Here is a 14,510-nt window from a genome sequence, read left to right as displayed (position 1 = left end):
AGACTTATATATAACCAGAGGAGTCGCCTCCTGGTGGTCGGGAGAGAGAATGCAGCTTTAACACATGAAGCATAGACTTCTATACAACCAGAGAAGTCACCACCTGGTGGTCGGGAGAGATAATAATGCAGCTTTAACACATGAAGCATAGACTTCTATACAACCAGAGGAGTCGCCCCTTGGTGGTCAGTAGAGAGAATGCAGCGTTAACACATGAAGCATAGACTTCTATACAACCAGAGGAGTCGCCCCCCGGTGGTCAGTAGAGAGAATGCAGCTTTAACACATGAAGCATAGACTTCTATACAACAAGAGGAGTCGCCCCCTGGTGGTCAGGAGAGAGAATGCAGCTTTAACACATGAAGCATAGACTTCTATACAACCAGAGGAGTCACCCCCTGGTGGTCAGGAGAGAGAATGCAGCTTTAACACATGAAGCATAGACTTCTATACAACCAGAGGAGTCGCCCCCTGGTGGTCATGAGAGAGAATGCAGCTTTAACACATGAAGCATAGACTTCTATACAACCATAGGAGTCGCCCCCTGGTAGTCAGGAGAGAGAATGCAGCTTTAACACATGAAGCACAGACTTCTATACAACCAGAGGAGTTGCCCCCTGGTGGTCAGTAGAGAGAATGCAGCTTTAACACATGAAGCATAGACTTCTATACAACCAGAGGAGTCGCCCCCTGGTGGTCAGGAGAGAGAATGCAGCTTTAACACATGAAGCACAGACTTCTATACAACCATAACAGTCGCCCCCTGGTGATCAGGAGAGAGAAGGCAGCTTTAACACATGAAGCATAGACTTCTATACAACCAGAGGAATTCTTCCCCTGGCGGTCAGGAGAGAGAATGCAGCTTTAACACATGAAGCATAGACTTCTATACAACCAGAGGAGTCGCCCCCTGGTGGTCAGTAGAGACAATAAAGCTTTAACACATGAAGCATAGACTTCTATACAACCAGAGGAGTCGCCCCCTGGTGGTCAGGAGAGAGAATGCAGCGTTAACACATGAAGCATAGACTTCTATACAACCAGAGGAGTCGCCCCCTGGTGGTCAGTAGAGAGAATGCAGCTTTAACACATGAAGCATAGACTTCTATACAACCGGAGGAGTCGCCCCCTGGTGGTCAGGAGAGAGAATGCAGCTTTAACACATGAAGCTTTGACTTCTATATAACCAGAGGAGTCGCCCCCTGGTGGTCAGGAGAGAGAATTCAGCTTTAACACATGAAGCATAGACTTCTATACAACCAGAGGAGTCGCCCCCTGGTGGTCAGTAGAGAGAATGCAGCTTTAACACATGAAGCTTTGACTTCACTGGGCAGAACTGGAGGTTGCCTCCTGGTACGCTCCTGAATCTTTTGGGAATTGACAACCGAACCACATAAAAAGTCTCGGCTCCTCTGAAGTAACAGTGTTGTCGTCTTGGTGCATTAACTGAGGTAAGAACTGAGAAGACATTCAATATTTCATTGTAGAAACAAATGTTCTTGTATATTTTCTGTAGTATTGAAACGTTGATGAGTTCTCATGTTGCTTTGAAAGCTTTGAATGTTTCTGGACTTGTTTGTGACTGAAACACTGAAGCTGCAGGCTGGTTGTGTGTTGACCAACCTGAGAGTTACCTGTTCGTAGTCTCCAGGTGTAGCTCTCAGGGTTCTGTCTGCCGTCCCAGACAGAAGAACACAGGTCTGGTTGTTCCTGAAGCTTCTTTTTCTTACGGTTGGACATCTTTTCTGTCATTTAAAATGATTTCTCAGTTTAACCAACGTAATGTGTTGTTTTAGCTTATAATAATGATTATAACACCAAACTACTAAAACATTTACACTGACAGTTTTTAGATAATCAAGTATAGAATAACACATTTTCTTGGGGGATGCTTCACTGGAAGGGTCAATATTGTAATTCCTTTGAAATGATGTCAATATTTCCTGCTTTCTTCTGTTGGAGATGAACTCTTCTGTGAACGTGACCGTGGTTCGGGAGCACCGAGACTCCTTCTCCAAAGCCGTGATCAAGAACGTGATCATCGTGCTTCTCGGCTTCTCCATCAACTACATCAATGCAGCCCTCATTTACACCTTCCATAACCACCAGGTACGATGCAGCAGCAGAAAAGAAATATGCTGGATTAATACTTCAATTAGTCTTATTTAACGTTGATATGTATCTGACACTATGAAATAACATGTTCAGCCGACTATATTTGTATGTATACCATCTATTTAATGCACAAACTGGAGGTCCTGGTTCATAACTATTACAGTAATTACCTTTAATTATTGATATAGTGGAACATTTAACTGGGAGAACCACTTCTAGAGAGGACATGTCACTCCATTTCTTTTTTATAATTCGACTGTGGGTGACTGTGGGTCTGTGGTTAGCAGGTCCGTCTTTCAATAGAGGAGCGTCAGGTCAATCCCCGGCTGTGCCCTAATCGATGTGTCCTTGAGCAACATACTTAACCCTGATTTGCTCACTGAAGCTGTGTCTACGATGTATGATTATAAGTGGCTTTGGATAAAAGCGTCAGCTAAATGAAATGTAATGTAAAACTATAACAACATTCAGTCATTATTAAAAAGAGTGGGGCTTCTTCCCCACAAACTATCTGTGATGAGTAGACACCATCATGCAGAGAGCACATTAAAGGTGAACAATAAGAAAACCTGTATGTGACCACTCAAATATGGACCTTTCTTGGACTTCTCATATGGAGTTCTCATGTTGCTTTTCAAAGCAACATGAGAACTCATCAACAGTTGGACATCACAACGTTTCAATACTACAGAAAATATACAAGAACATTTGTTTCTACAATGAAATATTGAATGTTTTCTCAGTTCTTACCTCAGTTAATGTATGAAGACGACAACACTGTTACTTCAGAGGAGTCAAGACTTTTTATGTATATTCGCAACCCTTGATCTGTGTTATATAGAGAGTTGATTGATAAACTGCTCATCAGAAATATATTTGTAACAGCTGAAATATAATGTAGTGCAGGGTAGGGTATAGGAGTGAGTCATGTAGTGGAGGGTAGGGTACAGGTTTGAGTCATGTAGTGGAGGGTAGGGTATAGAAGTGAGTCATGTAGTGGAGGGTAGGGTGTAGGAATGAGTCATGTAGTGGAGGGTAGGGTGTAGGAGTGAGTCATGTAGTGGAGGGTAGGGGGCAGGAGTGAGTCATGTAGTGGAGGGTAGGGTGTAGGAGTGAGTCATGTAGTGGAGGGTAGGGGGCAGGAGTGAGTCATGTAGTGGAGGGTAGGGGGCAGGAGTGAGTCATGTAGTGGAGGGTAGGGTGTAGGAGTGAGTCATGTAGTGGAGGGTAGGGTGTAGGAGTGAGTCATGTAGTGGAGGGTAGGGTACATGAGTGAGTCATGTAGTGGAGGGTAGGCTACAGGAGTGAGTCATGTAGTGGAGGGTAGGGTGCATGAGTGAGTCATGTAGTGGAGGGTAGGGTACAGGAGTGAGTCATGTAGTGGAGGGTAGGGGGCGGGGTTAGCAGGCCAATGCGACTTTGAAGAGGTGGGATTTGAGGGCTTGCTTGAATGATGAAAGGGTGGGAGCCTGACGGTTGTGGATTGGGAGGGCGTTCCAGAGGGGGGGTGCTGCAGCTGAGAAGGCCCTGTAGCCCCAGGTCCGGCGCTTGGTCCTGATGGTCTTCAGAGTGTTTGCACCGCCGGACCTGAGGCAACGGGTCGGGGCTTGGAAGGGGAGTAGGTCTGAAAGGGGGGGAGGGTCCACGTCGTTTAGGGCTTTGTAGATGGTGAGTAATATTTTAAAGTCTATCCTGAATTTTACCAGGAGCCCGTGAAGGTTGCGTGGGACCGGGGTGATGTGGTCATAGTGGTGGGTGGAGGTGAGCAGTCGAGCAGCAGAGTTCTGAACATCCTGAAGTTAATTGAGGATTTTATTGGGAGAGCCGAAGAGGTGCTGTTGCAGCAGTCAAGTCTGGAGGTTATGAGGGTATGGATGAGAACTTCAGTGGTGGTAGAGGACAGGGAGGGCCCGAGGAGAGCAATGTTCCGGAGGGGAAAGAAGGCAGTTTTGGTGATGTGGTTGGCGTGGGGTAGGAAAGAGATGGTGGGGTCGAGGATGATACCGAGGTTGTGGACCTGGGTGGAGGGTGTGACGATGGAGCCATCAATGTTGAGGGAGAAGGTCTGGGCTGAGGGAGTTAGGGCCGATGATGAGTATTTCAGATTTATTGCAGTTGAGTTTCAGAAAGTTCTGTTGCATCCATCATTTTATATCAGTGAGACGGGTAGTGAGAGTGGAGTGGGTGACTGAGGTAATGGTCTTGGTGGAGAAGTAAAGTTGGGTGTCGTCAGCGTAGCGGTGGAAGTTGAGACCATGACGACGGATGATTTGTCCAAGGGGAAGGATGTAAATGATGAAGAGGAGGGGACCGAGCACAGAACCTTGGGGGACACCGTGGGTGACTGGGGAGGTTGAGGATGTACAGTTGTTTATGGCAATAAATTGATGTCGGTCTGAAAGATATGAGGTGAATCAGGAAAGGGCAGAGCCAGTTATGCCAAGAACTGGAGACGTGAGAGGAGGATGGAGTGGTTGATAGGGTCGAAGGTGGCACTGAGGTCAAGGAGGATGAGGACAGTGAGAAAGCCAGAGTCAGCAGAGAGAAGTATGTCATTTGTGATTTTCAGGAGGGCGGTTTCTGTGCTGTGTTTTGAATGGAAGCCGGATTGGAAGTCACATTATTTTGACCCACTCACTACTTACTTGGTCATAACTCTTTAAACTCCCAAATACAAAAATCAGTTGGTTCTTCAAAAATATCTGCCAGCCTCTATTTATAGTTGGACAATATTGAAAATGGTCTATAATGGTACACATAATTGCGCCAGCCACTAGCACTGTATAGGACCATATAGTGAAGTACATGGAAATATCTAGATTTTAAACAACGAGAACACGTTTTTGTTAATCAAGTCCAAAGTAGAAACAGTGTCGGTATGTTTTTTATTGCCTCTGAATACATATCATCATATTGTCCAACCCTACGCAATGCTAAACATATTCATATCTAAATGATTTGCCAGCAGATTGTCAGGCCTGGAATAACCACTAAGATGTTAATGTTGTTATTCATGTTTAATGCTGTTCTACTGGATAACAAATCTGTACTTCCCAACCGTCAGATCTTCTACACGAATCCTCGCTACATCCTTATTATTCACCTGGTGGTCAACGACATGATCCAAGTGACGCTGAGCATCATCCTCTTCGTCATCAGCTACACCGTCTACAAAATAAACGTCTCTGTTTGCTGCATCTTCACGCTGCTGACTCTCGTCACCACTGAAAACACCCCTCTGAACCTGGCTTGCATGGCGATGGAGTGCTACATCGCCGTCTGCTTCCCCCTTCGCCACATGCAGATCTGCACCGTCAGGAGAACCTTGATGCTGATTAGTTTCATCTGGAACATCAGCATTGTGTCCGTTCTTCCTGATCTGTTCATCACTTTGGCCACAGAGCCGCTGGACTTCTTTCATTCCAGAGTCTTCTGTGTCAGAGAAAATGTCTTCCCAAATCCCCTCATCCCCCTCAAGAGAGAAATCATATATTCACTGTTTCTAGTTATCATTTGGATCACCATATTTTACACTTATTTCAGAATTATGTTCGCTGCACAATCAGCCAGCAAAAATGCTAAAAAAGCCAGAAACACAATCCTCCTCCATGGATTCCAGCTGCTGCTTTGTATGGCAACATATGCAAGGCCGCAAGTATTAAAAGTTATAAAGCAAGGGGACCCTACGAATTATGTAGACCATCTCTTTGCTTCCTATATTATTATACAGGTTCTACCACGGTCCATTAGTCCAGTCCTCTATGGCATCAGAGATAAGACTTTCAGGAAGTTCTTGAAAGGGCATCTGTGGTGTTGAGCCAGCAGACTGTTAAGCTTTCCTGAGATGGATATCCCAATAAAAGATGAAGCAACATTTACTTGAGGCTTCACTCTCTTCAGTTCTCTCTGCTAAGTAAACATGCAGATGGTGTAACCTTCAAACATACAGCTGTTACACATCCATGTAATTACAAACTCGCATATCTACATATCTGAGGCACTGCTTTTTAATTGGGTCTTGAATGATTCGATATTGATTCTGGCACTCTCCCAAACCTGATCAATGATTAGGGTTTGGTACCGAATACCGGTGCCAATATGGAACCCATACGACCGGTGCCTACCAGACTGAAACTTAACGCAGATTTCGGTGCTTCCTTTCAGCGCCTGAGCTGATTGAAATACTTTTTTTTATACTACTCTGATGACTCCGCCCTAGCAGTAGGTAACGATAGCCTATCGTTTATATAGCTACATTAGCTAGCTAGCCATCAACCTTTTAACAGAGAAAATGCCGAAAGGTAAACGGTCAAAAGTCTGGCTGTATTTCGCAAAATGCAACAAAATAATTGCGTGTAAAGGGGGGAACACGTCAAATGTAATGAAACATCTGGCAACGCATAACATCCACTTGAAAGCAGAGGCACCGTGTTCGACCGTGAGCCCGTGCCGAGCACATCAGAGGCAGTCTGGGAGCGCCCTGGCCCCGGAGATGGGGAGACCGGTGCCCCTGAAAACATGGAGACCGATGATGACAACAGCAGCCTTACCTCAGGTTAGGACCGTAACGTTGATAACAAGTCTTGCATTTATAAAAGTAGGCCTAATAACAACAAATGATAAATTAGGCATTATAACCATGTTTAAGTTAGCTAGCTAGCCTACCGTAGATAGCTACTAGCAAACGGCTACCTGCAAGTCAGTGTAATGTTAATCAAACTAGCGCTTGCATGTACAGTGATGCTTCTGTTGCGTGTACATATTTAACATTATTAATGTTTATATTTTTGTCTCTCCAGCTTCAACAGTGACCTCATTCACCTTGGCAAAGAAGGCTCATTTAACACAAGACCAGGTGGAGGAACTCCACAGGTCTGTGACCACATGTGTGGTCCAGGGACTGCATTCTTTTTCCACTGTGGAATCTACATGGTTCAGCTAAAAAACAAAAGGTGATGTGAAAACAGTATAATATCTGTTCCATTAATACAATTCATCAAAAAGACTAATAGATATCCTCCAATATGTTTTATTTATTCAAATTAATGCATTTATTTTGAAGCATGTTTGTCTAAACACTACTTTTATATATTTTTCGTGCCAAGCAGTCAGCCCTAGAGAAGCTGTTGGAGGATGTGGACCGAGAGCTTCTTCAGGACCACTAAAGGCAGAGCCTGTCCATCGCTGAACAGGTCCAGAATGAGATTGAAATCTCGATAAGTCTGCCTTCAATCCCAATCAGGACCAGACCCTGCAGCCTGGTGGTGGATGAAGTCTGCACTTTCAGACCCATACCTGTGTGTACAGGCCTCATCGACACCATCTGAGAGGGTTTTCTCCTGTGCAGGACATGCAATCAGTCAGGAGAGGTGTCGTATTTCACCAGCGCCAGCTGTAGCGCTTTAGTCCCGGTGGAGCATCCCCCGGCATGTGATAATAGCTCAAATTGGGCCAGGAAGGCTGCCCAGGCTGACCTACCGGTGTATTTTGGCGTTTTTACCGTCAAAACAGCAACCGAGTGCTTGTCGCCGCACTCTCCCATTAACGCTACCTTCTTTCTTCACCTTCGTCCTGCCGACACGATCCATGCCCAACAGCAGGCTAACCGGCTAGCTCTCTCACAAGGTTAGGTTAGAGCTCCACGGGATTTAGCGATCTTGTCCCTCCGAAGTCACTTCTGACACCAATGTAACGTTTCGGTACGTTTCCCTCACGGCACGGAGACGGATCGACGTCCTTGCAGGAACACTTTATTGATAGCATTTACCAACTGAAAACAAAGACAATACAAAATATTCAGTCTGCGTTCTTAAACATTGCAATTTACATTGTGGTACATGTATAAATACACTTTCATTTTATATAGACTTCTATACAACCAGAATAGTCGCCCCCTGGTGTTCAGGAGAGAGAATGCCGCTTTAACACATGACGCATGGACTTCTATACAACCAGAGGAGTCGCCTCCTGGTGGTCAGTAATGGGAATGCAGCTTTAATATATGAAGCATAGACTTCTATACAACCAGACGAGTTGCCTCCTGGTGGTCAGTCGAGAGAATGCAGCTTTAACACATGAAGCATAGACTTCTATACGACCAGAGGAGTCGCCCCCTGGTGGTCAGGAGAGAGAATGCAGCTTTAACACATGAAGCATAGACTTCTATACAACCAGAGGAGTCGCCCCCTGGTGGTCAGGAGAGAGAATTCAGCTTTAACACATGAAGCATAGACTTCTATACAACCAGAGGAGTCGCCCCCCGGTGGTCAGTAGAGAGAATGCAGCGTTAACACATGAAGCTTTGACTTCACTGGGCAGAACTGGAGGTTGCCTCCTGGTACGCTCCTGAATCTTTTGGGAATTGACAACCGAACCACATAAAAAGTCTCGGCTCCTCTGAAGTAACAGTGTTGTCGTCTTGGTGCATTAACTGAGGTAAGAACTGAGAAGACATTCAATATTTCATTGTAGAAACAAATGTTCTTGTATATTTTCTGTAGTATTGAAACGTTGATGAGTTCTCATGTTGCTTTGAAAGCTTTGAATGTTTCTGGACTTGTTTGTGACTGAAACACTGAAGCTGCAGGCTGGTTGTGTGTTGACCAACCTGAGAGTTACCTGTTCGTAGTCTCCAGGTGTAGCTCTCAGGGTTCTGTCTGCCGTCCCAGACAGAAGAACACAGGTCTGGTTGTTCCTGAAGCTTCTTTTTCTTACTGTTGGACATCTTTTCTGTCATTTAAAATGATTTCTCAGTTTAACCAACGTAATGTGTTGTTTTAGCTTATAATAATGATTATAACACCAAACTACTAAAACATTTACACTGACAGTTTTTAGATAATCAAGTATAGAATAACACATTTTCTTGGGGGATGCTTCACTGGAAGGGTCAATATTGTAATTCCTTTGAAATGATGTCAATATTTCCTGCTTTCTTCTGTTGGAGATGAACTCTTCTGTGAACGTGACCGTGGTTCTGGAGCACCGAGACTCCTTCTCCAAAGCCGTGATCAAGAACATGATCGTCGTGCTTCTCGGCTTCTCCCTCAACTACATCAGTGCAGCCCTCATTTACACCTTCCATAACCACCAGGTACGATGCAGCAGCAGAAAAGAAATATGCTGGATTAATACTTCAATTAGTCTTATTTAACGTTGATATGTATCTGACACTATGAAATAACATGTTCAGCCGACTATATTTGTATGTATACCATCTATTTAATGCACAAACTGGAGGTCCTGGTTCATAACTATTACAGTAATTACCTTTAATTATTGATATAGTGGAACATTTAACTGGGAGAACCACTTCTAGAGAGGACATGTCACTCCATTTCTTTTTTATAATTCGACTGTGGGTGACTGTGGGTCTGTGGTTAGCAGGTCCGTCTTTCAATAGAGGAGCGTCAGGTCAATCCCCGGCTGTGCCCTAGTCGATGTGTCCTTGAGCAACATACTTAACCCTGATTTGCTCACTGAAGCTGTGTCTACGATGTATGATTATAAGTGGCTTTGGATAAAAGCGTCAGCTAAATGAAATGTAATGTAAAACTATAAAAACATTCAGTCATTATTAAAAAGAGTGGGGCTTCTTCCCCACAAACTATCTGTGATGAGTAGACACCATCATGCAGAGAGCACATTAAAGGTGAACAATAAGAAAACCTGTATGTGACCACTCAAATATGGACCTTTCTTGGATTTCTCATATGGAGTTCTCATGTTGCTTTTCAAAGCAACATGAGAACTCATCAACAGTTGGACATCACAACGTTTCAATACTACAGAAAATATACAAGAACATTTGTTTCTACAATGAAATATTGAATGTTTTCTCAGTTCTTACCTCAGTTAATGTATGAAGACGACAACACTGTTACTTCAGAGGAGCCGAGACTTTTTATGTATATTCGCAACCCTTGATCTGTGTTGTATAGAGAGTTGATTGATAAACTGCTCATCAGAAATATATTTGTAACAGCTGAAATATAATGTAGTGCAGGGTAGGGTATAGGAGTGAGTCATGTAGTGGAGGGTAGGGTACAGGTTTGAGTCATGTAGTGGAGGGTTTAACGTTGATATGTATCTGACACTATGAAATAACATGTTCAGCCGACTATATTTGTATGTATACCATCTATTTAATGCACAAACTGGAGGTCCTGGTTCATAACTATTACAGTAATTACCTTTAATTATTGATATAGTGGAACATTTAACTGGGAGAACCACTTCTAGAGAGGACATGTCACTCCATTTCTTTTTTATAAAACTATAAAAACATTCAGTCATTATTAAAAGGAGTGGGGCTTCTTCCCCACAAACTATCTGTGATGAGTAGACACCATCATGCAGAGAGCACATTAAAGGTGAACAATAAGAAAACCTGTATGTGACCACTCAAATATGGAGCACAGCATATTGTATTCTAGTTAGTTAGTGAAATAACATTAGTTATAGCTATTTCCATGAATGCAGTGCTCGTCTTTTGTTGACCACGTAGAGCACGGTAGGAATATACATTAGAAATAATTTATCAGCTCACTGATGCTACGCAGGAACAATAAAACGCCTCCGTCCACCGGTCCTATCTCTACTGAGCATGTGCAAACTATTACTACACAGCTGTGGATTCATGTCACATTGCAGCAACAAATCCGTGTTGAAATCGGCAGGAGAGCTAGTTCACGTTAGCCGGTAACTGACGGCAAAGTCACTGAGTTCCATTACGACGCTTCATTCTCTACTCAGGAGAGCTAGTTCACGTTAGCCGGTAACTGACGGCAAAGTCACTGAGTTCCATTACGACGCTTCATTCTCTACTCAGGAGAGCTAGTTCACGTTAGCCGGTAACTGACGGCAAAGTCACTGAGTTCCATTACGACGCTTCATTCTCTACTCAGGAGAGCTAGTTCACGTTAGCCGGTAACTGACGGCAAAGTCACTGAGTTCCATTACGACGCTTCATTCTCTACTCCGTAAGAATGACTATCGGGGAAGAGAGAATTATGACTCATTGGTGCAGAAACAGCACCAGAACATCTCTCTGTCTCAATTTTGATAAATGCAAATGATAAAAGCTCATTCATAAAAACTAAAAAAATAACTTTCAGTATTTAATGTATATTTGCAACCCTTGATCTGTGTTATAGAGAGAGTTGACTGATAAACCGCTCATCACAAATGTATTGGTAACAGCTGAAATATCATAAGTTTGTCACATTATTTTGACCCTCTCACTTCATACTTGATCATAACTCTTTAAACCCCAAAATACAAAAATCAGTTGGTTCTTCAAAAATATCTGCCAGCCTCTATTTATAGTTGGACAATATTGAAAATGGTCTATAATGGTACACATAATTGCGCCAGCCACTAGCACTGTATAGGACCATATAGTGAAGTACATGGAAATATCTAGATTTTAAACAACAAGAACACGTTTTTGTTAATCAAGTCCAAAGTAGAAACAGTGTCGGTATGTTTTTTATTGCCTCTGAATACATATCATCATATTGTCCAACCCTACGCAATGCTAAACATATTCATATCTAAATGATTTGCCAGCAGATTGTCAGGCCTGGAATAACCACTAAGATGTTAATGTTGTTATTCATGTTTAATGCTGTTCTACTGGATAACAAATCTGTACTTCCCAACCGTCAGATCTTCTACACGAATCCTCGCTACATCCTTATTATTCACCTGGTGGTCAACGACATGATCCAAGTGACGCTGAGCATCATCCTCTTCGTCATCAGCTACACCGTCTACAAAATAAACGTCTCTGTTTGCTGCATCTTTATGCTGCTGGCTCTCGTCACCACTGAAAACACCCCTCTGAACCTGGCTTGCATGGCGATGGAGTGCTACATCGCCGTCTGCTTCCCCCTTCGCCACATGCAGATCTGCACCGTCAGGGGAACCTTGATGCTAATTGGTTTCATCTGGAACATCAGCATTGTGTCCGTTCTTCCTGATCTGTTCATCACTTTGGCCACAGAGCCGCTGGACTTCTTTCATTCCAGAGTCTTCTGTGTCAGAGAAAACGTCTTCCCAAATCCCCTCATCCCCCTCAAGAGAGAAATCATATATTCACTGTTTCTAGTTATCATTTGGATCACCATATTTTACACTTATTTCAGAATTATGTTCGCTGCACAATCAGCCAGCAAAAATGCTAAAAAAGCCAGAAACACAATCCTCCTCCATGGATTCCAGCTGCTGCTTTGTATGGCAACATATGCAAGGCCGCAAGTATTAAAAGTTCTAAAGCAAGGGGACCCTACGAATTATGTAGACCATCTCTTTGCTTCCTATATTATTATACAGGTTCTACCACGGTCCATTAGTCCAGTCCTCTATGGCATCAGAGACAAGACTTTCAGGAAGTTCTTGAAAGGGCATCTGTGGTGTTGAGCCAGCAGACTGTTAAGCTTTCCTGAGATGGATATCCCAATAAAAGATGAAGCAACATTTACTTGAGGCTTCACTCTCTTCAGTTCTCTCTGCTAAGTAAACATGCAGATGGTGTAACCTTCAAACATACAGCTGTTACACATCCATGTAATTACAAACTCGCATATCTACATATCTGAGGCACTGCTTTTTAATTGGGCCTTGAATGATTCGATATTGATTCTGGCCCTCTCCCAAACCTGATCAATGATTAGGGTTTGGTACCGAAAACCGGTGCCAATATGGAACCCATACGACCGGTGCCTACCAGACTGAAACTTAACGCAGATTTCGGTGCTTCCTTTCAGCGCCTGAGCTGATTGAAATACTTTTTTTTATACTACTCTGATGACTCCGCCCTGGCAGCAGGTAACGATAGCCTATCGTTTATATAGCCACATTAGCTAGCTAGCCATCAACCTTTTAACAGAGAAAATGCCGAAAGGTAAACGGTCAAAAGTCTGGCTGTATTTCGCAAAATGCAACAAAATAATTGCGTGTAAAGGGGGGAACACGTCAAATGTAATGAAACATCTGGCAACGCATAACATCCACTTGAAAGCAGAGGCACCGTGTTCGACCGTGAGCCCATGCCGAGCACATCAGAGGCAGTCTGGGAGCGCCCTGGCCCCGGCGATGGGGAGACCGGTGCCCCTGAAAACATGAAGACCGATGATGACAACAGCAGCCTTACCTCAGGTTAGGACCGTAACGTTGATAACAAGTCTTGCATTTATAAAAGTAGGCCTAATAACAACAAATGATAAATTAGGCATTATAACCATGTTTAAGCTAGCTAGCTAGCCTACCGTAGATAGCTACTAGCAAACGGCTACCTGCAAGTCAGTGTAATGTTAATCAAACTAGCGCTTGCATGTACAGTGATGCTTCTGTTGCGTGTACATATTTAACATTATTAATGTTTATATTGTTGTCTCTCCAGCTTCAACAGTGACCTCATTCACCTTGGCAAAGAAGGCTCATTTAACACAAGACCAGGTGAGGGAACTCCACAGGTCTGTGACCACATGTGTGGTCCAGGGACTGCATTCTTTTTCCACTGTGGAATCTACATGGTTCAGCTAAAAAACAAAAAGTGATGTGAAAACAGTATAATACCTGTTCCATTAATACAATTCATCAAAAAGACTAATAGATATCCTCCAATATGTTTTATTTATTCAAATTAATGCATTTATTTTGAAGCATGTTTGTCTAAACACTACTTTTATATAGTTTTCGTGCCAAGCAGTCAGCCCTAGAGAAGCTGTTGGAGGATGTGGACCGAGAGCTTCTTCAGGACCACTAAAGGCAGAGCCTGTCCATCGCTGAACAGGTCCAGAATGAGATTGAAATCTCGATAAGTCTGCCTTCAATCCCAATCAGGACCAGACCCTGCAGACTGGTGGTGGATGAAGTCTGCACTTTCAGACCCATACCTGTGTGTACAGGCCTCATCGACACCATCTGAGAGGGTTTTCTCCTGTGCAGGACATGCAATCAGTCAGGAGAGGTGTCGTATTTCACCAGCGCCAGCTGTAGCGCTTTAGTCCCGGTGGAGCATCCCCCGGCATGTGATAATAGCTCAAATTGGGCCAGGAAGGCTGCCCAGGCTGACCTACCGGTGTATTTTGGCGTTTTTACCGTCAAAACAGCAACCGAGTGCTTGCCGCCGCACTCTCCCATTAACGCTACCTTCTTTCTTCACCTTCGTCCTGCCGACACGATCCATGCCCAACAGCAGGCTAACCGGCTAGCTCTCTCACAAGGTTAGGTTAGAGCTCCACGGGATTTAGCGATCTTGTCCCTCCGAAGTCACTTCTGACACCAATGTAACGTTTCGGTACGTTTCCCTCACGGCACGGAGACGGATCGACGTCCTTGCAGGAACACTTTATTGATAGCATTTACCAACTGAAAACAAAGACAATACA

The 14,510-nt window shown here is 43.7% G+C and overlaps 2 protein-coding genes across 4 annotated transcripts; both read left to right on the top strand.

Annotated features, from left to right (window-relative positions):
- Positions 1 to 1,756: 1,756 nt before the first annotated feature.
- On the top strand, positions 1,757 to 7,988 carry LOC117731461 (odorant receptor 131-2-like). 2 transcript variants are annotated; one of them, XM_034533843.1, is made up of 4 exons: positions 1,757 to 2,109; positions 5,180 to 6,670; positions 6,915 to 7,067; positions 7,224 to 7,988. In XM_034533843.1, the coding sequence occupies exons 1-2, from the start codon at positions 1,963 to 1,965 to the stop codon at positions 5,930 to 5,932; spliced, it is 900 nt and encodes a 299-aa protein (XP_034389734.1). In that variant the 5' UTR covers positions 1,757 to 1,962; the 3' UTR covers positions 5,933 to 6,670; positions 6,915 to 7,067; positions 7,224 to 7,988. The 2 variants fall into 2 exon arrangements, with proteins under 2 accessions (XP_034389734.1, XP_034389735.1); XM_034533844.1 differs by lacking the exon at positions 1,757 to 2,109 and adding an exon at positions 3,648 to 3,783.
- Positions 7,989 to 8,372: 384 nt separating this feature from the next.
- On the top strand, positions 8,373 to 12,949 carry LOC117731460 (odorant receptor 131-2-like). 2 transcript variants are annotated; one of them, XM_034533842.1, is made up of 3 exons: positions 8,373 to 8,550; positions 9,062 to 9,208; positions 11,785 to 12,949. In XM_034533842.1, exons 2-3 carry the CDS (start codon positions 9,062 to 9,064, stop codon positions 12,535 to 12,537), a joined length of 900 nt encoding a protein of 299 aa, XP_034389733.1. In that variant the 5' UTR covers positions 8,373 to 8,550; the 3' UTR covers positions 12,538 to 12,949. The 2 variants fall into 2 exon arrangements, with proteins under 2 accessions (XP_034389733.1, XP_034389732.1); XM_034533841.1 differs by having other exon boundaries at positions 8,373 to 9,208.
- The last annotated feature ends 1,561 nt before the right edge of the window (positions 12,950 to 14,510 follow it).

This window comes from Cyclopterus lumpus, chromosome 5 (genome assembly GCF_009769545.1).
Source record: "Cyclopterus lumpus isolate fCycLum1 chromosome 5, fCycLum1.pri, whole genome shotgun sequence".
In the NCBI taxonomy this organism is placed as follows: domain Eukaryota; kingdom Metazoa; phylum Chordata; class Actinopteri; order Perciformes; family Cyclopteridae; genus Cyclopterus; species Cyclopterus lumpus.
Note: the sequence above shows the minus strand (reverse complement) of the source record. Positions and strands in the feature narration are given on the sequence as shown.